The sequence below is a fragment of the Condylostylus longicornis genome, unplaced genomic scaffold, assembly GCF_029603195.1.
Source record: "Condylostylus longicornis isolate FDR11 unplaced genomic scaffold, ASM2960319v2 ptg000010l, whole genome shotgun sequence".
NCBI lineage: Eukaryota > Metazoa > Arthropoda > Insecta > Diptera > Dolichopodidae > Condylostylus > Condylostylus longicornis.
The window spans coordinates 15,800,988-15,828,936 of record NW_026577979.1 but is presented as its reverse complement, the minus strand read 5'-3'; the positions used below and the strand labels follow the sequence as shown (position 1 = coordinate 15,828,936).

At 24.2% G+C, this 27,949-nt stretch overlaps 2 protein-coding genes across 3 annotated transcripts in view; one reads left to right on the top strand and one right to left on the bottom strand.

Annotated features, from left to right (window-relative positions):
• Positions 1-624: 624 nt before the first annotated feature.
• Positions 625-1,407, top strand: LOC129619103 (mitochondrial coenzyme A diphosphatase NUDT8; the record flags this gene model as incomplete). Its single annotated transcript, XM_055534189.1, is given in 2 exon segments — positions 625-643; positions 711-1,407. Coding segments are annotated over 2 exon segments (456 nt in total), but the record flags the coding sequence as incomplete, so codon positions are not given.
• Positions 1,408-2,063: 656 nt separating this feature from the next.
• Positions 2,064-27,949, bottom strand: part of LOC129619028 (chloride intracellular channel exc-4) — a 69,550-nt gene continuing 43,664 nt past the window's right edge. Inside the window, exons 2-7 of one of the 2 annotated variants that reach the window (XM_055534089.1) lie at positions 13,080-13,181; positions 10,526-10,690; positions 9,559-9,801; positions 9,380-9,490; positions 7,224-7,244; positions 2,064-5,005 (exon numbers count right to left, since the gene is read on the bottom strand). In XM_055534089.1, the coding sequence (XP_055390064.1) occupies positions 4,928-5,005; positions 7,224-7,244; positions 9,380-9,490; positions 9,559-9,801; positions 10,526-10,690; positions 13,080-13,181 (720 nt within the window). In that variant the 3' untranslated portion in view covers positions 2,064-4,927. The remainder of the gene's footprint in view (positions 5,006-7,223; positions 7,245-9,379; positions 9,491-9,558; positions 9,802-10,525; positions 10,691-13,079; positions 13,182-27,949) is intronic. The other variant, XM_055534090.1, reaches the window with a different exon arrangement.

Sequence of the window (27,949 nt, the reverse complement as noted above, 5' to 3'; positions counted from 1 at the left end):
AAATCTGTTCATTTTGAATTAAATATTCACAATGAACAGATAATCAAACCATAAAGCAGCAAATTAGCCTCAGTAAATTAGAATTTAAAGAAAACAATTATTACAGCTTGCGGGTTGGTAGGTATCCTTCTATTCGATAGTCGATATATCGATTATTTTGAAATAGTTCTCTGTTTTTACTGAATATTTAAAATTTGAAAATTTTCAAAAATCAGCCGGAATATTAATATTTAGCTATAGATGTCCCAATCATCGACTAAAAGAATTTTTATTTGACAACAGCAAAAACAGCTGATAATGTTTACTTAAAATTTTGACAGGCGTTTGTTTCCTTTTTGATAATTTGAATTTTCCTTTATTTTTTTTTGTTATCTGTCTAAGTTAAGTACTGCATAGATTTTAATTATACTAACATATTAAAAATAATTGTTTTCTTAATTATGTGGCTTAATAGGCTAAAATTTAATAAAAACGCACGGAATTTTTCAAACCAATTAACAATAGAACAGTACCTGACGGAAGATAATCGTAATAACTTTGAAAATCGTTTTAAAAAATCATGTTCCACAATTCAACTTAAAAAAGATACTGATAAATATTCAGCAGTTCTAATATCTTTTCCAATAACAAATATCTTTTCCAGGTATGTACATATAAAAAGTTGTAATTTCATATAAATATTGGAACTTAAATTTTCTCTTCTATTTTAGGCGGTGTCCGAGATCATACAGACACTTCTTTTGAAGAATGTGCGTTAAGAGAAACTGAAGAAGAAATTGGTTTGCCAAAAGAAAAAATTAAAATTTGGGCTTCTGGAAATTTAATTAAACCTCCGCATACAGCAGCTATAATGCCGATTGTTGGTTTCGTTGATGACTTTAATTCAAATGACTTAAAACTAAACAAATTCGAGGTTGAAAAAGTGTTTATTATTCCAATAAAAGATCTTTGCGACAGCAAAAACATTCGTCATACACAATTCAGAAATGGTTATAGTTCTCCCGTATTTCTTTTGGAAGACAAACATACAAAAATATGGGGAATAACTGGTATGATAACACTATTCTTTTTAAGTAGTTTACTTCCGAGAGATGTATTTAAACCCAAATTACCATACATTGTGCCATATGATAAAGTTAAAAGTTGACAATAAATTATTAACGAATCGTGACGTAGTTAAAATTTTACAGAATTTTTATGAAACTATGTACCTACCTAGCTATCACAAATCTTTTCGGATATAACATTTTATTTTTAAAATTTTGCAAATAACACATTGGTTATGGACACCCTTAAAAAATATCTTAAATCAATTTTATCAAAGTTAAAATTATAAAAAATATTTATATAAGAATTGTAAAACTAGGCATTGTTATAGCAAATAAAGAAAGTGTATATTTTTTTTTAATTTAATTCGTACCTTTAAAGTTTTTCAATATATTTCCTACAATATGCCCTTTGATGTTTTGTTGCAGGATATGTTTGGAGCTCACAACATCTTGGACTATTTTTTGAGAAAGTACTGCACAAAATCTGTAAAGCTTTTCAAGACCTTTTCTATAATATGGAAAATTACCACATTATGCTAGATGTTTTCCCTTGTTCTCAGGATATATTTTTTAACCTGATTAAATGAAGAGTTCATGAACAAAACTTGACGAGCACTCTGAAATCTTTTGAACGGTTGAGTATGGCCGTTTCGTACCTATTCAGTTTCAGATCAAAGTATAAAAGTGTTGGAATCTTTTTCACTCTAGAAAAATATTCATCTGAAAAGTGTTATAATAACTAATACCAGCTAACTTTGTTAAGGTAAATTTCCTCGTTTAGCTTTTTTATTTAAAAAGAATTTTTTTAACCTAGCCCTTATTTTATCAACGTGACAACTGATTTATTACTCTTTTACAATCTGGTACTTGAGTGAAATAATTTTTCACGATACAGAACTAAATCACACTCATTAATCTAGAGCTGTATTATCCCAGCAATCTATCTTAGTATTATCCAAGCTTATAAAATAACCACAATAGAACTCACTAAATAAAAAAAAACAGGAATTGTTATTACTTTTGTATCATGATCACTTTTATTAGATAATCATTTTACATACTTACATACATATATATTCATATTAAATTAATTGTATATTAATTTGCTGCATTTATATTATATAATTAAAAATTTGATTCGTATCAAATGTTACTGATTTTTTCTTATTTTATGTGTATAAAATTTTTATATACAAATAATTTTCATGATGTTTTTGTTATTTAAATACTATTACATGCCACATATACTGTGTAATATGCTTTTACATCTTCTCTAAGTTTTAATGTAAAATTTATTAAAATTTATTAAACTATTGTTTTCTTTTTTATTAGTACAAAAATGTTAGGCCTTATTTTTTTACCATTTCAAATATTTATAAAATAGGACGTTTTTAGTTATTTCAAAAGCTGAAATGATTTTGATTTTACTTGCTATTCACTTCTTAATAATATGTCTATGTTTTGAATATAAAAAATGCTTTTTTACGCAAATGCAAAAAATGTATTTGGTGATGTAAAAACTTTACAATCAGTTTTGTAAATTCTTACCGGAAATCAAGTTCTATAAGGACAATATTTGATAGAGAATTAATTAAATAAAAATGAAATTGAGTTCTTTTGCGGTATAAAAAGGTTAAAATAACAATAAGTAAGTAAATTTAGGCTTTTCCTTTTTGAAAAGTGGAAAATTGCTAATCTAGCTGTTAAAATCATGAAGGTATAACACCATTTTTATATTGTGAATCATGTGTTTTTTCCAGTTGAATTTTGCGAAGGCCTATTAAAATCAAGTTGCAAATGGTGAATATTGTATTTTAGAAATATTTAAACGAAAAAAGGTCTAAATTGAAATATCATATTTTTTTCTGGCTTTTCAGAATCAATTTTTTTTTTCATTATTTTAAACAGTAAAAAATAATTTATGGCTGCTACTAAAACGGATATCTGAAATCAATTTGGCTTACGTTGAAGTTAGATTTATATTTTGGTAGATGCAATTAGTGATGTGTTTCCGAAAAAAAAGTTCAATACAGTTAGTGCAGGATTTAACACAGTTTTATATTTTCCGATTAAAAAATTTGAAAATATAATTGCTACAAAATTATAATTTTTATATTACGCTACCATCAAAGATTTTATTTTATTTCTTAAGTAGAAAATTTCTTTTTATTTATTTTATTTTGGATTAATATTATATTATTATATTTTAAAATTACATTAAGCCTTTACTTTAAGATTAAATCTTATAAATTTTTAAAAAAATTTTTTTGTCCAATTTTTTTTTTAAATATCAATTTTTATTATTTTTATTTAGAATACTTTTTCGTTTTTTTTTTTTTTAATTGATTTTACAAAAATTTTTTGATTCCATTTTTGTTTTTATGGGCACTTTAAAAGAAATTTCAATTACTAAATTTTAACATTAAATAATAAAAAAATAATTAAATTTGAACAAAATTTTGTAATTTTTTTTTGTATTTTGTTTTCTTTTTAGAAAATTAAATTAATACAATTAAAATTAATTAAAAAAAAATAAAAGAAATTAAGACAAAAATGTTGAATCTTTTTTTTTTAAATTTTTGTCTTATTTGAAATATATTTTATTTTTATTTAAATATATTTATATTAAAATTTTGTCATTTCAATTTTGTTAATGGTATATCAATTTAATCCAATTAAAAAAAAAAAAACTAAAACATTAGTTAACATCAATCAATTTCTAATACCAAAACCAAAATTTGAAACGTTTTTCATGTATAATAGGGCTTATTTTGCAGTATGTATTTTAAATATAATTTACACATTTTAAAGGATAAATTATCGAATTAAAAAAACTAACCTAGTAAAATAATCTAATAAAGTTCAAAGTTTTAAATTGGATTCTACAAGTTGTTTTTTATCTTAAGAAAATATATCATATTAAAAAATTAATTATATATTTATGAATAATCATATGTAGTTATGAAACAAAAGCCTTTAACACTTCATTCGCCAATTTATAATTTATTTTTTAAATATTTTTTAATTCATGTTGCGTTTTAATTTACATTTATTTTCTTTTACATTGTATTTACTTTTGTATTGATGACGTTTAGCTTTTGTATTAAAATTAAATAAGAATTTTTCATTTTAAATTATTAAAAAAATTTTTTATTTACAGTATCGTGTTATGGTTTAAGGTAAATTGTTTTAAGCAAATTTTATTCGATTCTAAATAAGTATTTTTTCAATATTTATATAATTTTATTAAAAGAATTACAGAAAGTTTTTTATTAAAGCTATTAGCTCCATTAATTTTTTTTAAATTACATTGAAATTTTATAAAAACAAATAAGGCGAATTTTTACGTAAAAATATTAAAAAGGAAAAAAATTAAATAATTCAAATTCTTTTTTTTTTTTTTATTAATTTTTCTTTAATTTTTAACATTCAATATTTCATTTTAAAATTTAAGGCCAAATATTGAATTTTAATATTAATATTTTAATAATATTGGATTATTAATTTAAAAATAACATTGTTTTATTTTTAAATCATACTCTAAATTTTATAATATGAATATTTTTTTTTCTGATTGTAATTTTAATTTCTTCTTTTTTTTTTTATTTAAATTTAATTTATAATTAAATTTTTTAATCATTTCAAAATAATGGAAAATTATGAAAGAAATATAAAACAAATGAATAAAGTATAATAACTAAAAGTATTTTAATATTAATAATTAATAAAATAATTATTTAAAAAAAAAACAAAGAACAGGATTTTCAATTTAAGTGTATGTTTTGTTTTTTTTTTTTAAATTATTTATAAAATAGAATAAAATCCTATTATATGCGGGTACACATTTTCACTTTGTTTACATGTTTTTTTTTTATCTTTTAATCCGATATATCAATCGGTATGGATGTTGTAAACGTTGGTGTTTCCAATTCTTCGTGTTTCTTCATTTTGAGCATCTAAAAACAGAAAAAAAAATTAATACACAAAAATTAAATTTTGTTTACAAAATTGTTATTTTTAATAATTATAAATGTTTGTACATATATAATAAAATATTTAATAATATAAAACAGAAACAAAGCAACAAAAGTTCCAAAAAAAAAAAAGTAAAAAGCAAAATATAAAATAAAATATAGAAACAATAGATACAAATTTGCAAAAACAAAAATAAACAATTAATAAAAAAAAAATATTTATATTTACAAACACATAAATTTAAACAAAAAATAATTTACAATAAAATTTTAAAATGTGTGATTTTTTAAATAAATTTTGTAGTTTTCTAAAAACAATAACGAACTAAATGAAACTTTAGAAACCTTCTTTATCGAGCAGATTTTATTTATATTCTTAATATCTAAAAATATTTCACGTGATCGTATTCTTGAAATGTCGATGGCTTATAGTGAGAACCTTTTATCCAACATCTACCAGGGTCTTTCTTACAATTTACAATCTTACATATTTACATAAATTACATAAATTAATTTACTGCATATGAAAATTAAATATTTTTGTAATGAATAGTAGTGAAATAGTATTTTCGGATTTTTTCCAAATTATTTCAATATGGGATAGAGGGTGTTATCGCTAAGCCCTTAACGTAGATTTTGATACAAAAATCAATTTGACTTATTTCTTAAAATTAACATTATTTTGCATTTAACAGTTAATTAAACCTTTTATATTGTATTCTAAATTCAAAAGAGTCGGTTCCTAAATTATTTTTCAAAACATAATATTTACAAAATTTATTAGCACCATATATTGTCCGAGAACAATATGTTATTTGTTGTGTATTTACAAAAAAAAAAAAAAAACAAAAATTTCTTCTGATTAAGTCTTATTGACTCTCGCCAAATCTCGTGAATTTAATGGAATCAAAGAAAACGCAAATTATTAATAATTAATTGAATTATTCAATTAATATTGTACTAATAAAAATATTAGTACAATTTCAGTCATTTTATTGTTTAATTTATTTTGCAGAAAAATTCAACAAAACACAACGTTCTGTTAAACTTTATCACTAAGTGATAGTAATTTTTAATTGTTTTTTATCATCTTAAAATTTTTATTCAATAGCCGCATTTAAGTCAATTTTTTATTAATTTTTTAGCACTTGTAATAAACGCTTTGAACATTTTCATTGAAGTACTAATTAGTTTTAATTAACTAGCATCACAATAAAAATAATGTTATTATTCTTTTCAAAATGAGTTGACGTGATTGTAAATAGATATTTCTATCAGGATCAGTAAAGTGAATACATAACTGAATGTGGGTATCAAAAACATAAATCATGAAAATGATTAAATTAAACCTTTCATTCGGTTTTGAAAGTTGAAAATGACAGTTTGTCTATCATTCATCCTAAAAGAGAACTAAAATTGTCATCAAGAAAAAATTTGCGATAAACTGAAATCTAATTCATACTCCCTGTGTTACAAGTTCAATATGCACTACTAATGCAAATTTTTTGTCTCCTTCTTCTTATTAGATAACTACCCGATGAAGAAAACTCGCTTCTTCTTAAAGTTGCTTGTTAAAGTTAAATATGTCTATTTTTATTTCTTTTTAATTTTAGATAATCAATAGCAAATATGAAAAAATAAAAATATTTTTTACGACTGTTGAATAGTTTATTGTCAAACAAGCTTATTAGCAATTGTAATTTGACGGTAGATTTACAAAACCGATAGAAATTTTAAATAATCTAGATTTACAATCTAAAATTTGATTAAATTCTAGACTATAAAATTGCAAGAATAATTTACAATCTAAATTTAGAACTAAGTATAAAAAAAATAATAATTTTTATTTCATTTTCTTAAATGTGTGACTCGAATGTGTAAGCAAACAAAAAACAAAGCACATAATGTTTTTCTAATTTAAATAATGTAGAGAATTTGTTGAAAAAAAAAAAATAAAAAAATAAAGCAATTAAATTAAAATATAATGTTTTTAATTCCTATGAATCTTATGAAAATCACCATAATATTTTTTTAAATGAAATAACCACACCATTTAGAATATGATTAGAAAATTTTTCAAAAAAAAAGAACAAAAATACAAAAATAAGGACGATTTTAACCCCAAAATAAGAAAAAAGTAAAAAGATTTTTTTTTTAATCTGCCAGAATTTGTGTTTTTTTTTTATTTATATAAACGTACCTGCTTAGTATCACCTCTACACTTTAAATCATAAATATAAATTAAAACATTCGTTTTTCAAAAAAATAAAAGAAAAAAGAAAAAAAGAAATTTAAAATTAAAAATAAAATTAAATTAATTTGAAAAAAAAAACAAAAATTTAAAAAAAATTACTTAAAAAAGATTCTCTCGGATTTTTTATCGTTACTTTATTATTTTTTATTTTATTTTAATTATTAAAATAGTAGGAAAATGAAAATAGTGTCGATAGGGCAATTAAAATCTTTTAGAAGAAAGTATTTTTTTATTTTGCAATAAAAATATTGTCTTTAAATATATGTACTTATAATTAAAAAAAAAAGTGCATTCACTTCAAGATATTTAATTTTTAAATAAAATTTGTGATGATCTAGAAATAATCGCTTTGATATAGATCTTAATTTAATTGATGCAAGCCAGTTAAAAATAAAAAAAAAATTCTGGAATTTTCAAATATTTGCAATTTATTTATTTATAAAACGTGAATTTATATAAAATGAATTTTGAACTAGTACTTTATGCTTAATGTACAAGCAAAACTATAATATACCTACATAAATATATTTTAGAAGATTATACGATCAATGCAATTAATTCTACACTTACCATCTATTGATTATTGACGGTAGTGTCAACTATTGTATGACACCTATGATTATTGACAATAGTTGATAGTTGATATGTATATTTATATGTATACATATTCCGTGACTTCAATAATGCTTCATAAAGAGTTTAGGTACGGTTTACCGTCTCAGAGTTTTTAATATCTTTACATTGTAAAAAACAAACTACATTTTGAAATACAGCTTTTACAATATTAATATATACTTTGACGTTTGTTTGAAAATTTTAATTTAAAGTTCTGTACAAATGTTAATTTTTAACAAACGTTATCGCATCATTAAAAACATAGCAATTTTAAGCTGCATTTTAGGAAAAAGAAAAACTTAATAACTAGCACTTTATTGGTGAAAATATATGCTAGTTTATTTAATTGGTTATTTCTGGCAACATTTATGTGACATGTATAAGAGCGTGCTCGATTTTTTCGATACCCAATTTACTTTTATTTTACGTATCCACTACGTATAAAACGCATTTAGGAAAAGTATACAACGTCAAGAGCTTTTAATAAACTTTTTGGAATGAGATACTTTGTAAAGTTTACGTGGTAAGCGCATTATTGAAGTCACGGGTTTTCTCAATAATTACAGGTAGAAGCCGAATTATACCAAAATTGTAAAGTGTAAGGATTTTATAAAAATGAAAAAAAAATTGCGATCGTAGGTTTTGCAGTTTGTCATATTTAACAAATCAAATTGAATTTTCATTATCAAAATAACGTCGAAACTTAACGGCTTTTAATAATATTAAACTTAATGATTTTATGCACTGAAAGTTCTAAATGAAGTCTTAAAATTCTTTTTGCGCATACTTCCATGCAGAAACTGAATATTTTAGTTTTTGATTTGAGCACAACTTCCATATTCGAACATAATATTTTTCAAGATTTTGCAGTTTGGATTTATCGAAGGTGCTTTATAATAAGACCTAAGTTAAGAGTGAATTATCGAAAAATGTATTTTAATAGAGCTTGAAAAGAATTGGATGATGTTCTAATTTTTCTGTAAAACAAAACATATCCAACTCATCAAATTTCAATAAGAATCCATCAACAATATATTATCTTGCCTTTACACCCAATTATCAATAGTTCCTTAAACTATTTTCTTTACTATTTTCTTTAAAATTATTAAAAATTTTTTTAAAATTTAGATAAAGTAATAGATATTATATTTTTTTTGGACAATGTGTATTTACAATAATTGAAAAAAAGATAATGAGAAATGCAAGCTCTAGAATCTAATAATAAACTTATTTTTTTTTATTTTTTGAAATTAATGGAAAATAATGGAAATTTAATTTTATATAAAATTCAAAAACTATAAGCACTAAAAATACATTCTTAAATTTATAATTTATCGAAAATTATCTAAATTTTTATTATACAAATTTTCATAATGTAGTTTATTAATGAATTTTTGAGCGATTATGTCGGATTCATCACAAAAATTATTTTTTTGTTTTCCTTCTTTTTTTTTTTAATAAAATATAAATATATATATTAAATTTACCTGTTGCAATTTATAATGATTAATAATATCCTGATCAGCTGGACATGATTGTGTAAAAGCATCTAATTGATACATATGATACATGTAACGCCACAATGCTGTTAAATGAGTCTAAAAACAAAATTTAAATTTAATATTAATTACAAATAAAACAATTTTTTTGATTGAAAAATACTTACAGGAATTTCGAAATCAACAAAATATTTTCCAGCTACTCGAATATGTTGTAATCTTGGCATTAATTCACAATCAAAACAACACATTGTATCACCAGTTAAGAAACGTGTCCCTCTAACTGCTAAATGATCATTGATTTTTTTTAAATGTGATAGTAGAGCATTATTTTGATGATCATCTTTTTTAACTAACATTAATTTTAATTTTGAATATAAATTTTCAATTAATGTTGCTACTTCTTTATCCTAAAAAGGGGAAAAAGATGTTTTAATAATAAATTTTGGTTTAAAAAAAATTTTTTTAAAAATTAACATAATAGGAAGAATTATACAAATATGTCAGGAAACTAAAGAAAATTTATTAACTACCTGACTGAAATTGAAAATTAATGAAAGCCAAATTATTTTTCCGGAAAATTATGAAATTTGACAGTTCGAACATCATAATATGTGCAATTAACATAATATTAAATATTATGAAGTTTCATAAATTTTATGAAGTTCTTCAAGCCGTACTGGTCCCATATTACGTAAAAAAAATGATATAATAATTACTGAAACAAACATATACTGAGGTTTCAGAATTTTATGTTTGAAAATTTATTCAGCTTTAATTATTTTTCTAGATAATAACTTTATGAAAAGTGGAGCTATTTTTGTTGTTTGTATATAATTATTTTATAAAATTAAATTACTTGAAAAAAAAAATAATTGAAATAGGTGTGAAATTAATAGCTGCAATAATTGCATAATTAAGTGAATTTTAATTATATTTTACACTATTGTACAAAGTCAGGTAGAAAACAATTTTAAATTTATGTTTTAAAAATGTGACGGAGATGGAAAATTCAAAAGATTGAGGTTTTAAAAAATTTTTGAGATGATATTTAGTTTTTTTTGTCTTTTTATTTTTATCACTCTCTGTAAATATCCTAATCTATTAAAAGTTATATTCATCATGTTATCTTACCTGTACAAATAAATTGTAACCACCTGGAATATTTTTCATGATGTGCCTTTCAATTTTATCATTTTCTAAAATTGCTAATCCATTATCAATTAAAATTGGTGGATGTGTTGCTTCAAAATTGGTACGAAAATCTGCAGGAGGTTTTTGCATATCAACTGTTGTAACCTAAAAATGAAAAAATGGAAACTGTTATTAATTCTTGGCAAATTGTAACCAATCATATTTTTTAATATTATTTATATTCTACCTATACCAATATATGCACCCAAATTACATCATAATCCCGTTGAAAACAAGAATAAAAATTAAAAAATTCAATATTTAGAACAATTTTATCGCATGACTAATAAAAATGGCTAAGATGGAGAAAGGAAATAATCCTGAAAAAAAAGAGCAAAGGGAAAATAAAAACATATAAACACGTGCTAAGGTAAAGAAACATGGAAATAGCAAGTTACACCATATTATAAATTGTACACTAAAACAGGTTACTTTTGAAAGGTTTCCTCTCTAACAATCTTAAAGCACATATAAAAATTTCTCTAGAGTCAAGGTGAATGAAATTTTTGTTAATTTCAATTTTAAATTACAAGAATATTATGTAAAAAAAAATTGTTGTTATAAGGCAGGTAATAAAATAATTAAATTTAGTGGTCATGTCATGTGTTATTATGTCATTTATTATGTGTACGACGAACAAGTGATTAAATTCATTTTCTTTGATTAAAAAATGGAATTTATTTAATTGTGTTTTTTTTTCTTCTTTTCATAAATCTTATTCTTTTATTCGAAATTTATGCGGTTTCGTAATTTGATACCTCCGTTTTATATTGTTATTAGTAAGAGAAAAAATTATGCAAAATTATTCTTTTTTTGCAATATTTGTTTTGTTTTTTTGAACTTTAAAGCATAAACTTTTGTTTGATTTTTATATTAAAATATAAAAATTGACATACTGATCAGGAACTCATAATTTTCAATTAAATTGCTAATTTGAAAAAATGAAATTTAAAACTACCCAGCTCAACCTGACATAAAATTAAGATTTTACAATATTTAAATTTCTCGTATTCAAATCTATAACCCAGAAAAATTTGATCAAATTAGAACTATTTTAAGGTGGTCGTCATATATAAAAAAAATAAAAGCACCATCAATATGAAATTTGGAGAAGTTGTTGAGAAAACTTTCAGTTGATCACAAAAACTTTCAGTCAAAAAATCAATTTTTTCGAGAGACCTCAATATACCAAGGACTACCATATACCAAAATTGAAAGTTGACAAAATAAATTATACAAGTATTGTGGGAAACATATTATGTCGGCAAGATCTATAAATTTTATCCGGGGAATTTTTCAATATCAGCCATGTGAAATCATACCGAAAAATTGAATAAAAAAAAGCAAAACATGTTAAATATAGTTCTACACACAGTTTAGGTTCTGTCTAACTCATATTATTCATTATGAGAAGAAGAAATATATCAAAGGACCTGCCGAAATTTTCAACAAAAACAAAATTTTAGTTTATTCAAGTGATGGATGAAAAGAAACGGATAAAAATTTCATTAAAACACTAGAATTTTTAAATAAACAAAAAGAATGCCAATTTCTTTTTTCTCAAGTCGTAGAAATGCAAGACTGGTTAGTTGGTTCCAACATAAAATTATAAATTTTTAATTAATTCGAAATTCTTGTCTTATTCTCAATTTTTTTTTTTTACTTCAAAACTTTAATCCGCAAATAGTATAATATTTTAATTCTAAAAATAAATTTATCCAATTTGTAATGCGCATCAAATTTTTAAATATGTGAATAGTTTGGATATGGTTAAATTATTTTGTTTTTGCGAAAAAAAAGGCCACCACAAAAAAATATGTTAAATTTTGGTCAAGGCCAATAATTTTTGTTTTTAATATTTTAGAAAACGAAAATTAAAAATTAAGTCACACATCAAAGACAAATTACTAGCTATGTGTTTATTTTTGAAGTTAAAACTCCATATGTGGTTTATAGTCAAGATTCCATATTAGGAATTATTATTATATTTTAAATTTTCCATACTTTTGGAATTTTTTTGTAAAATTTAATATGAAATACAATCAAATTTTGTTATAGAAATTTATTTTTAGATAATTTATTTAAATAATTGTGAAAAATGAAAGTGAAAATTTAACCATGTGTGTATACAAATAAAATGCTAAATAGAAAGTTTTTTATTATTCAATTGAAATCAAACAATAAATTTGCAAATTTAATATGCTTTTTTGCTTAAAATACAGCCAAGAAACTAAGTTTTGCTGTTGATAATTGAACAAACTCTTAAATTGAACAGTTTGCTGTATTAGAAATATACAATTGAAGCATCTTTTTCCTGTTAAATTTATTTAACTTACAAGTAAGAAAGTCAAATATAAATTACACTATCAAATACATGATGCTCTCAATAACTTTTGCATCCATAAAATTTTGATAAGCTTTTGTTAAATTTTATAAATCTACTGTAATTTTAGAATAAGAATATTAATTATATGTATTGCTTCAGTTAACTTACTTTCAAACTAATTGTTTTTAGTTCAGCCAACAAATATAAATCCATAAAATATTCTTGACAGAATAGACACGCACCCTTTCTTCGTCCATCGATTGTTGATGCCTAAAAAAAAAATTTAAATAAAACAAAATTAATAATTTAAATTATAAATAATTGTGATATTAAAATTGCAAAAGCGATTTTTATCAGATCAAGAGTGCATGAGTACACAATTTTCTTTATTTAAATGTAATTTGAGTATCAGATTAAAATCTTTTCCTAAATGTATACGGCATTTGGCACACAATTATCAAATAATTCGCATTACCAGCGCTGCATACTGTAATTGAACAGCGCGGCAGTGTTTTTGTTAAAGTATGATGGTTAAAGTTATAAATAAAATTCGAATTCTTTTACAGTGATTGCTCCGTGACAATTTCAGAAACCATTTTTTTTTTTTGTTTTTGACAATCACATGTCACGGCTATACATGTTAATATAATTCCATTCATTTTTGAAATATTAAATTAGAATTAGCGGTTTTGACTGGCTATACATGTATCTCAATATTTTAAACTAAAATAACTTTTTAATATTAATAACTATTTTCTTTAATTTTATGTTATTTACGATTTGTTTTACAAATCTAAAAGCAGGATTTGTACACATAAGTAATAAGTAATAGCTTGTATTTGTTCCATAAAAAAATTCTCTCATAAACATTTATCCTAAACGTATTCCATAACTTCCATAATTTATTAAAATAAAAATATGAAAAAAAAAAAATAACTCAGTTAAAAATTTTCAAATTAATCTATTAAACTTTCGTAACCTTAAAAGAAAAAAAGATAAAAGAAAAAAATGGAAATTTTCATCCCATAAATCAAAATGTGAAAAAAACAAAATTATTTCATCATCGAAATATGAAGGATCGCCACAGGCAAAATAATCGAATAATTGTTGTACCATAAATAACGAATTATTTAAATATTTTGTTTCCCTTGCACCCCCCGCATACCTTAATAACTTAACTAACATTTTACTTTCATTTTCATTTTTTTGCAACAAAGTAAAAAAAAAATTTACTGTTTGTAAGTTTTTACCATTTTAAATACAAAAAATTTATTTTTACTCGAATTTTTTAATTAATTTTTTTTTTAATTTAAAAATAAACCAATAGAAAAATATTCTGTTATTTCACGCAATCATTTTTTTAGCATTCAAAGAAAAACAAAAAATTAATTTAAAATTCATAAAAACAGAAGAAACAAAAAATAATATTTTTAAAATCAAATATAAATTATACAAGAAAAAAAAACATAAATGTGATCCCGTGTCTCATAATATCTTCTTCGAAATAGCATTGTAGATCAGAGTTCGAGTTCAATTTAATACAATTTATATTATGCGGGTGCATTAGCAAGAATGTGAAAAGCACCCGCGCAACTATCCATCAATGAAAACAAAACAAAAAAAAAATATTTACAAAAAATTAAGTATGTGTATTAAAAAACAAAAAATAAATAATAAATTTCGTGAATTATGATTTGAAAACTGAAATAACATAACACATTTAATAAGTTCATCACATTAAAAACGAAAAAAAAAAATTGAAAAATCATATCTGGAAAAACTATAATTATCGTGACTTTAAACACGATGATGCTTGTAATGCACGGCAACATAAACATTGAATTTAATGTTAATGACCAAATAATAATATTATGAATATGCAAGAGTAAAGAAGATAGTAAAATTTATATAAGAAAAAAAATTAAACAAATATGCACGACGTATCATCTACTTAAAAGTACTTAAGAGAGTTTCCACGATAAAAGATTAAGAGACGGGGAATGAGAAAATGTGCACAAGAAGAGCAAATAACTTCACCTATCTATCAACTCCAAAATCAAATTTATGTAAACAAACATAAATAAAGTTGGGTCAAACCAATGGTTTGTATTGTAGCACTTTTCTCTTCAACAATTAAAAATACTCCTTTTAAAAACAATCTGTGTATACCCACCACACCATTAAAATTATTTTCATTCATATACGAAACGATTTCATGAAGGATTTCATACATTCAGGAAGAGCGAGGGAAAAATTTTCTTCCACGGAAATAAGTTTTTAGTAAAGATCTATGTACGTATAAAATTTTAGGTTTCCATCTTCAAGGGTGTAGAAGTTTTGTAAACGGACACATGGACAGACGGAGGGACGGACAGAGTGAAATTAATAAGCACTTTCTTCAAATTTTTTTTGGAAATGTGCTAAAAAGCACAAAAAAAATTAAAATATTAAAATATTCAAATTTATTTCCTAATGAACTGTTGAAGTCATTCAGATTGAATTAATACGAGTATTAGAAAAGTTAATAGCAAATGTCCAATTTAATCGGACATTTGGAACTATAACAGAAATGTAAAAAATATTTAGCCGTAGTGTCTTCGATTTCTCTTTTCTATATAATATTGCATTGTAATACGTGTATAACAAACCGTTTTAAATTGTTAGTTAAAAATTAAAAATTAATTTTTAAACCTACTAAAGACATCATTACAAATTACAATTAACTCGGAGATATTGGGTTAAATGTCAGAATAAAGTCACTTAAAATATGATAAAAACTCAATTGAATGTCAAACGACCTCTGTCACTTTACTCCTACAAATCGCAGAACTGACAATTATGGAAGACAATTAAAGTACCAATTTTTAACTAAGTATACATAGTAAACATTTTAGTGTTCTCAAAGTGAAAGATGTTAAGCCCAAAAGTGACAGTTACAACTATATGATAAGTAACACGACTTTTGGAATAAGGTCCACGACACCTTCTGTAAGTGATAGATTTAAAAAAAAATTAAAAATACCTACAAAACAATCGTTACCAAAACAAGTTATCTGAACAAAGTTTACTAAATGTTAATCCATAAGTAATTGCAACGACACTGAATTCTTAAGCAAAATAATTTTTTTGTTGTATATTTCGACTTACAAATACTGAGTTGTTATATAATAAGTTAACAATTTCTGACATCATAATAATAATATTGCAAATATTATTACCATCCTCTTTACAATTTCCAAGTTATTGTCGATTTCCTATACCAAAGTCAAAGCAAAAACCAAAAGTTAGCATTATGCATCCAGTATTTTTGGCATGCAAGATTTACTTTTCTTTACATTTAAAAAGAGCATTTTATACAATTAGGAAGGTTCGGTAATACTGTGAAACTTTTTTATGATACTATAAGCAGTGTAACACATTTCGAAACCTGCGTTTTTTCATAATACGGAACACTACCATACTTAAATTTTACGCATAATTAAAAAACGATTGAATTAATTAACAGAATTTCTAATGAACCCAAAAATCTGAATACAATACTTAAGATCATAGCTTACCTACTGTGATGTAAAGGCAAGCCAAACAAACTTTTTATAAACATCAATTATAATTTTTATCGAAAATATCTTTATTAATAATTTTGATTAACCGAAACTAATTATCTATATAACTATAACTTTTGCATAGTTTTTTTCCTGCTCATTCAGTCGGTCACTAACTTTTTTTCAGATTAATTGGAAATAATTCAGATAGGAAATCACTTGATATTTTAATAAAACAATTAAAATTTAAGGTGTGCTACTAATTTTCTTTCAATTTTGTTTTAATCAAAAAAAAAAAAGTTAAAATAATCTCGTTCAAGTTCGCATTAATGAATGAAAACGCTAGTTTTGAAATTTCTAAGGTCAATTTACTTGTATGATACATATGAGTTAGTTGCACTCTTGTACTAATATTTTACATATTCATACATGATGTTGAACTAAAACCAGAGTAAGTTGAAATTTGTATAGTTTGTAATAAAAGTTGATAACGTAGATTTTTTCTTCTATCAATTCATGTAGAGCATGTCTCAAAATCAATGTTCACTAAATTCTTCATAAATAAATTAGTATGTATTTAAAAAACCAAGTGTGTATATATTTTGTTTAAAATTATTTCGAACATTAATAACTTTTCATTGATTTTAATGTTAAATTTTATAATTTGCGATACACAAAATATGACAGCGTTAACTTCTCTAACTTCAACTTCTATTACGCGTACATATACTGAAGAGAAAAGATAATCTTGCAGCAAAAAAAATTATAACCGAGGAGTAAAAAAATTGTAAATAAAAGAAAAATAAACCTTAGAGCGAAATTTTAATCGCTATATATAATTTTAGTATTTAAAATTAACTTTTTTTTTCAATCCAGTTAATTACTCTCTCCAGAGGCGCATTGAAAAATGTACAACAATTTTGATATTTTCTCTCTGAGAAATGGCAATTTTGAAAGTTTGAAGCGCCAAGACAATTACTTTTTACGCAATTTCTATGAAATACTTTAGCTTGAATGGGACGTCGCTTAAAGAGTTGGCTCTTGGGTACTCTTATTTATTTATCTAAAATCTATTTACTTATATTTTTCAATTTCAATACGGTCAAAATTAATGTTAACCGGAAAGAATAAAGTTGATTGTGTCAAGTCTGTGATATGCACGAATGTTTTTCAAAAGCTAAAAAATCAACATTCTTCAGAATGATTCTATTACTAAACTTCGTATCAAGTATAGACATATTAAGTATATTACATATTTTAAAAAATCAAGTATATTACATATTTTAGTTTGTATGAGTTAAATGCAAGTTGCTTCTTAATTTGTATAGTAGTTATTATTAAATTTCTTGGTTAAATTTTGCGAGTAGTCGGTTTGTCACTCTATTCATTCATTTAGCTTTAGATTTTGTGAAATCTGTCCAAATTATTTTAAGAGTTCTATAGTACTCGCAACTATTTAAATCACTGCTGTGATTGAACCCAAATTAAATAGCTTAGCCCAGCTTAATGGGTTTCCGAATATCGCTAGGACGATTCGACGTTGATCAAAAACATATGATTGTGTCTATTTCTCAGATGAATTTTTCTTACCGCTACAAACGGTAAATTTATCTTCGAAAATTAGTTCGTACGAGAAAATGGTTTAGAAATATGTAGGTACAATAAGAAATTTTGAATTAAAATTTTATTCCATTTCTTCATATTGTAACGACATTTGGTTGTCTCTTTCAAAATCCTTTACCGTACCTGAATTTTATTTTACCTTTGACCACATTAATATTAAACACACCTTATATATTTACAAGGTAACAAAACTATAATTACAAGTCATTTCTCTCATTTCTTTTTGTTTTTAACTCATTTCTTTTATTTTCTTCTACATATTAATTAAAATTTGATACCATCATAATATGTGCTGCATCGTATTATTGCTGATTCGTATGTTGCTGCTTGTAAATTTCTTAATTGACCATTCAATTTTATTTTTTTATTATTGACCAACATTAATAATGTTACTAACATATAATCACTTATGGGGGTCGGATATACTTCAATTTATATAAACAAGACAAAAAAAATGCTTCAGACCAAAGAAAAAACTGCTTAGAAGAGCACATTTTCAATTTAAGCACTTCTCACTAATAATAAAAGAAAGTTTAATAGGAAATATGTTTAAATATAACTCTTAAAGAGAGAGAAAATATTTACTATTTGTTGTGTAGAGAGCTAGTTCTTTTCCCGCAGATTTTCTTACCAAACAAGGAGATGTAAAATCCTAGACAAACACTTCAACTAACGTTCAAAGCTTAAAACTAATTGCACTTATCAACACCAACCAATACCTTAGAATCATGGTTCGCACGAACGAATGTTCGAAGAGTACTATAAATTTAATACTCCGGTTGTAACGTTATAAGAAATAGACGCCTGATAATTAGACATAAGTATATGTTCTTGATCAACGTGGAAATCTGAATTAATTTAGTTATTTCAATTCGTCACAACAATAACTGAAAAAGACTTTGAGCTATGATAACCAAATTTTCAGAAATTGCTTAAAAAATTATAGTACGAACAATTTAAAATTAAGCACTTTAAATAGTAATATGAAATTGGAGGGTATTTAATTTGAGTTCGAGTAGCTATCACAGAAGTGCGAACATAATTAAATCATATAAAGAAACCGTAAAGCATAGAAGATTTATTAAATTTTTCACAAACCACTGCGTCCAAAATTTGTTGAATTATTGGCTCAAAACTTCTAATATTTTCTCGAAATTTGGTTATGCTTGAGTGAGTTTAAACAGCATTGAGTTGTTTATCATAATGAGTGTCGTATGATTTAACGACTGATTTCGTCAACTAAAGAAGAGTGGTAATATCGTCGAAAGTAGTTCTAAATCAAAATATGCATAGGTAAGTATTTCTAAATAAAAGCTTAACTCATTTTCGACTCTCTAAATGATGGTTTATACAATCAATGTAATTTGTGAATCACTCTGTAAAGACACACCATTATACAATCACAAAAATTTCTTATAATAGAACAGAAATATAGAAAATTTGATTTACGATGAAATAAAATGAATTATGAAATAACTAAATTTAAATAAAAAAAAAAACAAATGATTAAGTTTGAAAATAAATTTCTAAACCGAGTTTAATGGATCTAATCTTAACTCTTCAATATTTATAAACAGACACACACGTTCATTACATGTATGTGAATGTGTGTGTTTTCATAAGTTTATAAAAAACATGAAATCATCTTGGCAATTTTTTATTGACAATACCAGTAAGAGAATTAACTTTTTTCTTTCTATATTATTAATGACTCATAATATTGAAAATTATTATTGTTAAAATAAGGTAATAAGCCTTGTTTTTTTGCCTTTTTTTTAGAAGATGGAGAAATGGTTTATAAGATCAAGCATAAAATGAGCAAAAAAAAATTTTGCATGACTCTGTTGCGCAGATGGTAGCGTAGCTTTCTAAATAATATGAAGTCATAGATTCAATCCTCGTGAGAATTAAGAAAAAAGTTTATTTTCTTTAAGATTTTAATAATTTTAAGTCGTGTGATTCACGTTCTATAGTGTTGTGAAGAAATTTTAACTTGCATAAAAATGAGGTAGAATATGAAAAATAAATATAATATTAAGAGAAAAACAAATACATGGGAAGTTTTCAACATAACCCTACTATTTTATAAATATTACCCAAGACGATGTGCTTATTTTTTTTCTTTCATTCATCACTTTTCAAGAAAAAACAATTATATTATTGATTATAATATAATAACAATATAAAGTTTCTTCGTATTTGCTTACGTTATAAGCCAAACGAAAAATTTAATATGAAAAAAGACATTCTGCAAATTTCTGTACAACTTTTCTCTCTTTTCCAAAGCATTGAAAATATTTGTTCTTAAACAAATTGGCAAAAAAAATATTTTATCTTATTTCTGACAGTGCAGATTTAAGACAATGATTCAAGTAATCAATTCGATCCAATTGAATTCAATATACACGCGATAAAGTTGTTAATCCGACTTTTAGGAAGAAGTTCAGCCAAATTTGTAGAAAATAATTCAGGGGTTTATTTTTTTTATTTCAGTACTAATAGCAAGTTTAACATGAATATTTAAAGTGGAAAATGTGAAGTGTAGCAAGAGTCAACTACTGTACGATTGCAAATTTGGGATTCATTCAGGTCCGAATTTTGAAAATTAAAAACCCAAAAATTTGTTGCTATTAAGAATAAAATAAATTATATAAGCTTTTTATCAATAATGTTTTTTTTTTCTTCTGAGCGTGAGATTTTCATCAAAAATCGTATCTGTGGCGTTAAGTTACAAAAATGTTTCTATTTTTGTAATTTTATTTTATTTTGCAGGAAACACAAAAAATATGTTTATAATTAAATATATGGGATAATCATTAGTGTGAAACCGAAAATTCAAGTACTTAGGTAAAAGTAATTAAAAGGGTACAATTTATCACTTTTATTTATAGGGTGGTTTTATATTGTTGACAGTGTCACTTAATTGTCGCAATTTTTAATATTTTATTATTTTATTTTACATTTTTAAGCAACAGTTTTTACATACACACATACATATTGTACGCACAAAAAAAAATACAACTTGCATGCAATTTATTAATCATTTTTAGATACGATAAGGAGCAATTGTACTACCTATTCATGTGATTACAGTAACAGTTTCTTTCCTAAGCGTTACTTTTTCATATACAAACATAAACACAATATCTTGTATGTAGTATATTAAAACATAAACCATCGACATTGCTGTTCAACGTATGTATAAGTATAAGTTCGTAAGAGGGCCGAGCATGAATTTGATGAATTTGTAGTATGTTAGAAACAAGAAAAAAAATTTTTTACATATCGTTGTTTTCCTAACAAATTATTTCTGACATAATTTTAAAAGAATTTTTTGTTATAAGATTTTCTTTTAAATTTTTTGTTGTCAGTGTTTGTGTTTCTGTTTTTCAAAATTCGAAAAGAATGTTGTTTCTGTGTCATTAGTTATCTTGAATAACAACTTTTCTACTTTTATTTTCTGTTTTTCTATTGTTTTTTTTTTAAAGTTTTTCGACATTTTTTATTACCTTGGAAGTCATTGAAGATTCGAAAACAAAAAATTTAATTTTGTCGTTGTTTTTCTTTTTCAATTCACAATTATTGTTTTCTTCTGTTATTTTATAGAAACGTTACTTGATTGGCTATTAATAGTAGTAAGAAAAAAAATTAAAATGAGAGTTAAAAAAATTGATGATAAGAAAATCGAAAATTAAAATTTTATTGCCGACGAATATTGTTAATTTTCATTTAACTATGCATACATATACATTGTGTATATGTTTATGCAGAAACATGTATAGTTTACTATTTAAATAATGAACAATTGAATAAAGGGAAGTAAGAAATTTTTGATTGTAATGTTAAAAATTTTAAAACTGTCAAAAGTAAAGAAAAATATGAATGAAATTTGTGAATTGAAAATTGAGTTTTTGTTTTATAATAAATTATTGTAATTTAATTTTTTATATTTTCATATATGTATGTATGTACATCCAAAAATGTTGTAGATGTAAATGTTGAAGTAGTACATACAACATGTACGTTATGTATACATTCGTGGCCATATGTACATAATTAATTCGTAATTCATGTTTTTCACCAGTATATATATGTCCATGTTCGCATAGTTATGTAGAAATGTAATTTTTAAATACAGTATAAATAAATTCGATTTTTCACATTTCGAAATTCAGAAGTACGATATTTTTTCAGAATTTCTTGTTTTTTGCCCCCCCGTTTACATGTAAATAATACTGCAATATTAGAAATTTTCAATTGAACTACTGATTTATGCATAATTGGAATGATATACATACATAGGTATGAAAGAATTGAAATTTTGGAGACACATTTCACGGACGCTATTATTTCATAAAGTATTTGCATGTGTTAAAATACAAAGTTCAAAATATGACGTTAGAGGTGCTATTATTCTTATATACTTCTAATATTAAAAAATTAATTTTTAAAATGCTAACCATTTATAAATAATTTCGCTAGTGCTAAAGAGCAAGCAACGATAAGGACAAATTTAAAAAAATTGATATTAATATGCTGTTTTTAAATTTAAAGCTAAAAGTAGGAGTACTACTAACAAAATCCTTATATTTAAAGGAATTTTAATTGGCAATATTGTTATTAATTGTTAATAAATTCAAATAATTTCATGTGTTATATTTGTATATAAACAGTGACTTAATAGTGAGCGGTTCAAAATATATGATCGCTTAGATCCTTAGTATTAAAAATGTATTAGGCTCTCAGAATTAAAAATTTATAAAATTTTTTCAGAATAAGCTGTCAATGAAGAAAACTTCTACTTGTCCAACTGAATTTTTATCGAACGTATTGTGTAAACAATAGATAGGTGATGTGATGGCAACAAATTTTGCATATCGAGTTTTCGTTGGGAACGTACTTCTCCATAGTAGGGAAGTGTAAATAAACTATTTTTAGCATCCTGTCGGTCTGTTGGTCTGTCGGTCTCTCGGTCTGTGTGTGCACGCGTGTATCTCAAGTTCGGCTGAACCGATTTTGATGAAATTTTATATGTAAGTTTATTTCCACCATGGCACGGATTGATCAACTTTTGGTATATATCAGGCCTCGGGAACTGCACTTTTTAACATTTTGACGAAAATATTCAACCAATTTACTTGAAATTTCATATATGAGCTTTGCTCGACCGTCCATGAAAATTCCTAGCTTTTGGAAGAAATCAGGCCTCAGCAACTGGACGTTTACTACGGGCCAAATATACATTTTTGTGTATATAAAGAGAAAGATTCAACCGATTTCATTGAAATTTAATATTTGAATTCCTCATATTAAAACAATGAACATGTAATTTTTTTGGAAAGATTAGACATCGGCAACTAGACGTTTACTACGGGCCAAATATACATTTTTGTGCATATAAAGAGAAATAATCAACCGATTTCATTGAAATTTAATATATGACTTTCTCATATTAAAGCAATGAACATATAAATTTTTTGGAAAGATTAGGGCTCGAAAACTGATCTGCGGGCCGATTTTACATTTTTCACCATATCTACGGAACGAATTGATGGAATTTCTTAAAATTTGATATTTGAGTTCTGGTTGTTACCGAAACTAACTGGCGAGCATTTTAGGGAATTCGGGTAGCACAAAGCGAAACTCTACTAAGAGCCAAATTTACATTTTTCTAGGTATGTTAACTATAAGCTTACTAATGTCCTAAAAATTGGAAAGAAGTATTTAACAGACATTTTTATAATATTCTGTAGAACTTTCATTTAACTAGACAATACACAATGCGGTCGGTTATGTGCTGACCACATCAGATTTTTTTGCTTATAGCTTCCGTTCCGAAAAAAGTAATAAACTTTTCTTAATTCAATGAATTTTCTAAATGAAAATTTTAATTTAATTAATTTCCTTTTCCTTAATTCGATTGTATGTACCTTTTTATATTAACATAAAAATCAATTTATGTTAATATTAATAAATTTACATATGTATTTAAAAAACAAATGTGATTTTTTTTTTATTGAATACAAAGTGCTTTAACGAACACAACATTTGCAATCGTGGAATAAGAAAATTTTTTAAATTTCAAAGTAACCATCGTGTTTTAATATAATTTCATAATATTTTATACATGCCAGTTAATTGCCAACAGTCACAGTTTACATTTACATACTTACTTAAATGTATTATTTACAAATATTAATAATATTTTTACATAAATATATAAAAAATATTTTACAAATTGTACAATAGTGCAATTATTCTGTTTATTAATGCGCGGCCAATACACTTGAATGCATAATTTAGTAAAAAAAAATTTTTTGTTCAATAAATTATTGACATTTTACTTATTTTACAGTTTTGCATATTCCCATACATAGATAAGTACTTAATGAATTCAATGAAATTCTTGGCGCTAATACCCTGAATAGGGTATGCGAATTTGCATAGAGAATGAATAAAAATAAAAATTTTTAAAATAATAAACCAAAAAATTAAGGTGTGATTCGTTTTTATTATTATAATAGAATTTTATTCGTTCGGAAATGCATCGAACGGCAAAATAATGGCAAAATTACATTGGATGAAATTAATTGAACTTGACTTTTTTCTTTATGCCATTCAAATTGAATTTCTAATATTTTCTATAAAAAACATTCACTGTGTATGTTTTGTATTGTGCTCTGCATGTTCTATATAGTTTGAAAAAATTTCTAATTACATAAGTGTAATATGGCACCTAAAAAAATTAAAATCAATATTGTGAAGCAATTAAGTGAAGCTAGAAAAAAATATTGGAATAATTAAGTTTTTTTATTAAAAAATTCTAGTTAATTATGTTTTCTATATTTTAAACTTTACCAAGCTAGTATTAAAAAATTATTATTGTTCAAGTTTTTTAAATATGTATTTAATTTTTTTACATTCGAATTACCATTATTAAGCAACGCAACGTCATTGTAGCCTGAAAATAATTATTATGTTTGTATTAAATCGAATACAAAAAAAATGTGTATGCCCTGATGTGTAATGCATCATTAAGCAAGCAGCATTTTTCAAACACTCACACAACACATACTTACTATACAACAAATTGAACAGTTTTAAATCATTTGAATTCATTATAGATTACAGACTGTATGTAAATTTAGTAATAATTTATTCTAAATTAGTTCTATTTTAACTGTTAAATTTTTTACAAAGATTTGAAATAATTTTATGAAAAGAAAATATCCGATGCTTGATAGAAGCATCGGATAAGCAGGGTGATCAAATGTCTTCAGACGAACAAAAAATACCTGTTGATATTTTGCTTTTTGAATCCCCTTTCTAGAGTTAGGAAACTTAAAAGTTGGAATTTCTGAAAAACTGTCTAACTTTTATATTTTTATCAAAACCTTGATAAATATGAAAAGTAAAGCAGTAATAATTTCAATAAATTTTTTTACAGCAAAGCTTTATATTTTGACCTTTATTTTGATATATACATATAATGTTACAACAATTTCAAAATAATGTCTATCAGGGTAAAAGAATGATTTTGGTGGTCATGACATTAAAAAAAATAGCTGAAAGAAAATATTTTCAAAACAAAAAGCCTTATTACTCAGAATTTCGCATTAACGGTTAATTTTTTTTATCCAAAATGAAAAAAATTGGTTGCCCATCTGCTTCAGGAGTTCGATTGAGTTGTCGGACACCCTGCACAGATTCTAATATTTTAAAATGTACGTTGAGGAAATTTATAATGAACTATTTGCGATCTTGCAATTTCAACAATTTTCGAAATAAAATCTAGAAGATTAAGGTATTTAATATTTTTTAGACTTAATTTCACACATGCTGTGCATTTTCTTGAAGAGTTGAAATTTTCAATTTCACATTTTCAAAATGTAACCAAATATCTAAATTTAGCTTCAACATTTGCTTGAAAATTTCCATATTTTTTTTTGTGATACTTAAATATTTATTTACATAAAATTTAAATTTTAGAAATTCTTATCTCATAAATTTATTCATAAAAATTTCATAATCTTTATTTTAGCTCTGATAAAAGTCGCTTTAAGTCAAAAAAATCCAACATTTTTTAGTTAATAAAGAATTCAAAAAAAAGAGGGATGACTCAATTACTTATGCTTTTTATTTGAACTATAAAAATAAAGGTATGAAAATAAAAACAAAATTTCGAAACATTTCCTGTTTGTAGTTGTAATCTCGAACATGACTGAGATAAAGATTTTTTTGTAGCTAAAAAAAAATGGTTTAGGTCACACATTTCAAGAATTTCATGTACAACAAATGTTTCATATAGAAATTAAAACATAGGCATAAGTGAGATTAGATGAAATTTAGAAGTTTGTGTAGCCAAAAACAAGCATTAAAAATATTTTTATTTTAAAATTTAAGATTTTTTAAAATTGTAAAAAAAAGCAGCTGATAAATTTATAAACACTAAAAAGGTGGAAAAATAAATGTTATAATTGAAGGCAAAATTTGTATACACAAATTACTATGTCGTTTAAAATGAAATTTGTAACTTTTCTCTAAATTTTTTATTTCCAAATAATTATGATATTAAAAAATAGCCGTTTGTGTTGAATGCACCTAACTAAGTGTGTGTTGGATGCAAGATTAAATTGAGTGCACAGTCGTTGATTAACTCTCATAATGTCGTCATTAGTACTTATTATTTGTTATTAATAATAGTATTATTTAATAATATGTACATGTAACATTATTATAATTATGACTATTAAGATGTTAACATATTAGCAATTAACATAAAAATAACATGCAAATGTTAGGCATGCATTATAACTTCAAATGCATTAATAACCTGTTAGCATTAATAAGTAATTGCGTACTTATTTAAAATAAAAAAACGTTGCTCATTACTAATTATTACTAAGATTTTTAAATTTCACTTACATAAAATAGTAATGAGACTTACTTAAAGTAATAATTAATTGGCAATATTAAAATTTTGCTACCTGGATCTGGTGTTAACTTTTGTGTATCAAGCATGGATTAGGCTATATATTTAAAATCTATAATTTAATTAAGTATATTCGTTTAAGTAATTTGGGTAAAGTTAGGTAAAATTTTGGTGAACTTCATTACGTGAAACTTGAAAAATCTACATACAACAATATCTGGGCACCGAAATATTAGGGTTGTTTTTTATGATTTTTTTATAGCAAAAATTTTACTTTTTTTTCTGAAAAAGATAAAATTTTACAAAAATTTTAAGTTTCGAAGTTTGAGAGAATAAGCGAGCGCAATTTCGAATAAACGCTTATTTTACCTTCAATTCTCTTTTTTTTTTATTTTTTTTTAATAAGACTCAAATTCTTTCAATAACTTAATGCTGTTTTGAGAAAACCAAAGCAGCAGCCAGTTTTTACTTATTTTAATTAATTAATCAAAACCAGTCCTTTAATTAATCAATTATTTTAATCAATTAATCAACTTTGCCAGAACGTCCTTTACACAGAATTTGCAAAGGTGTTGAATTCCAATATTTTCACCAGTGTCATGAAATACAGTCTTTGCTGCTAAATAAATTATTGTGATTGTCATTTTTTGATTTTTTTTTAGCATGTGTTACTACATTTATAAAAACTAATTGTTGAAAATTACTGATTTTGATGTGGAAGAGGAAAACAGGTAAAAAAAGGGCGACAACCTTAAAATATCAAAATATCAACTGAAAAGAGTTGCTTTTGAATGACGTGATTGACAATGTTCTGGGAGCATACATATAATAATAGAAAAGAAAATTTTATAAGTTTCAAATAAAAAACACAAGCAAAATTCAAAGTAGTTGGTGCAATAAGACCCTGATGAAATAAATTTTGTTTAATAAAATAAAAAAAG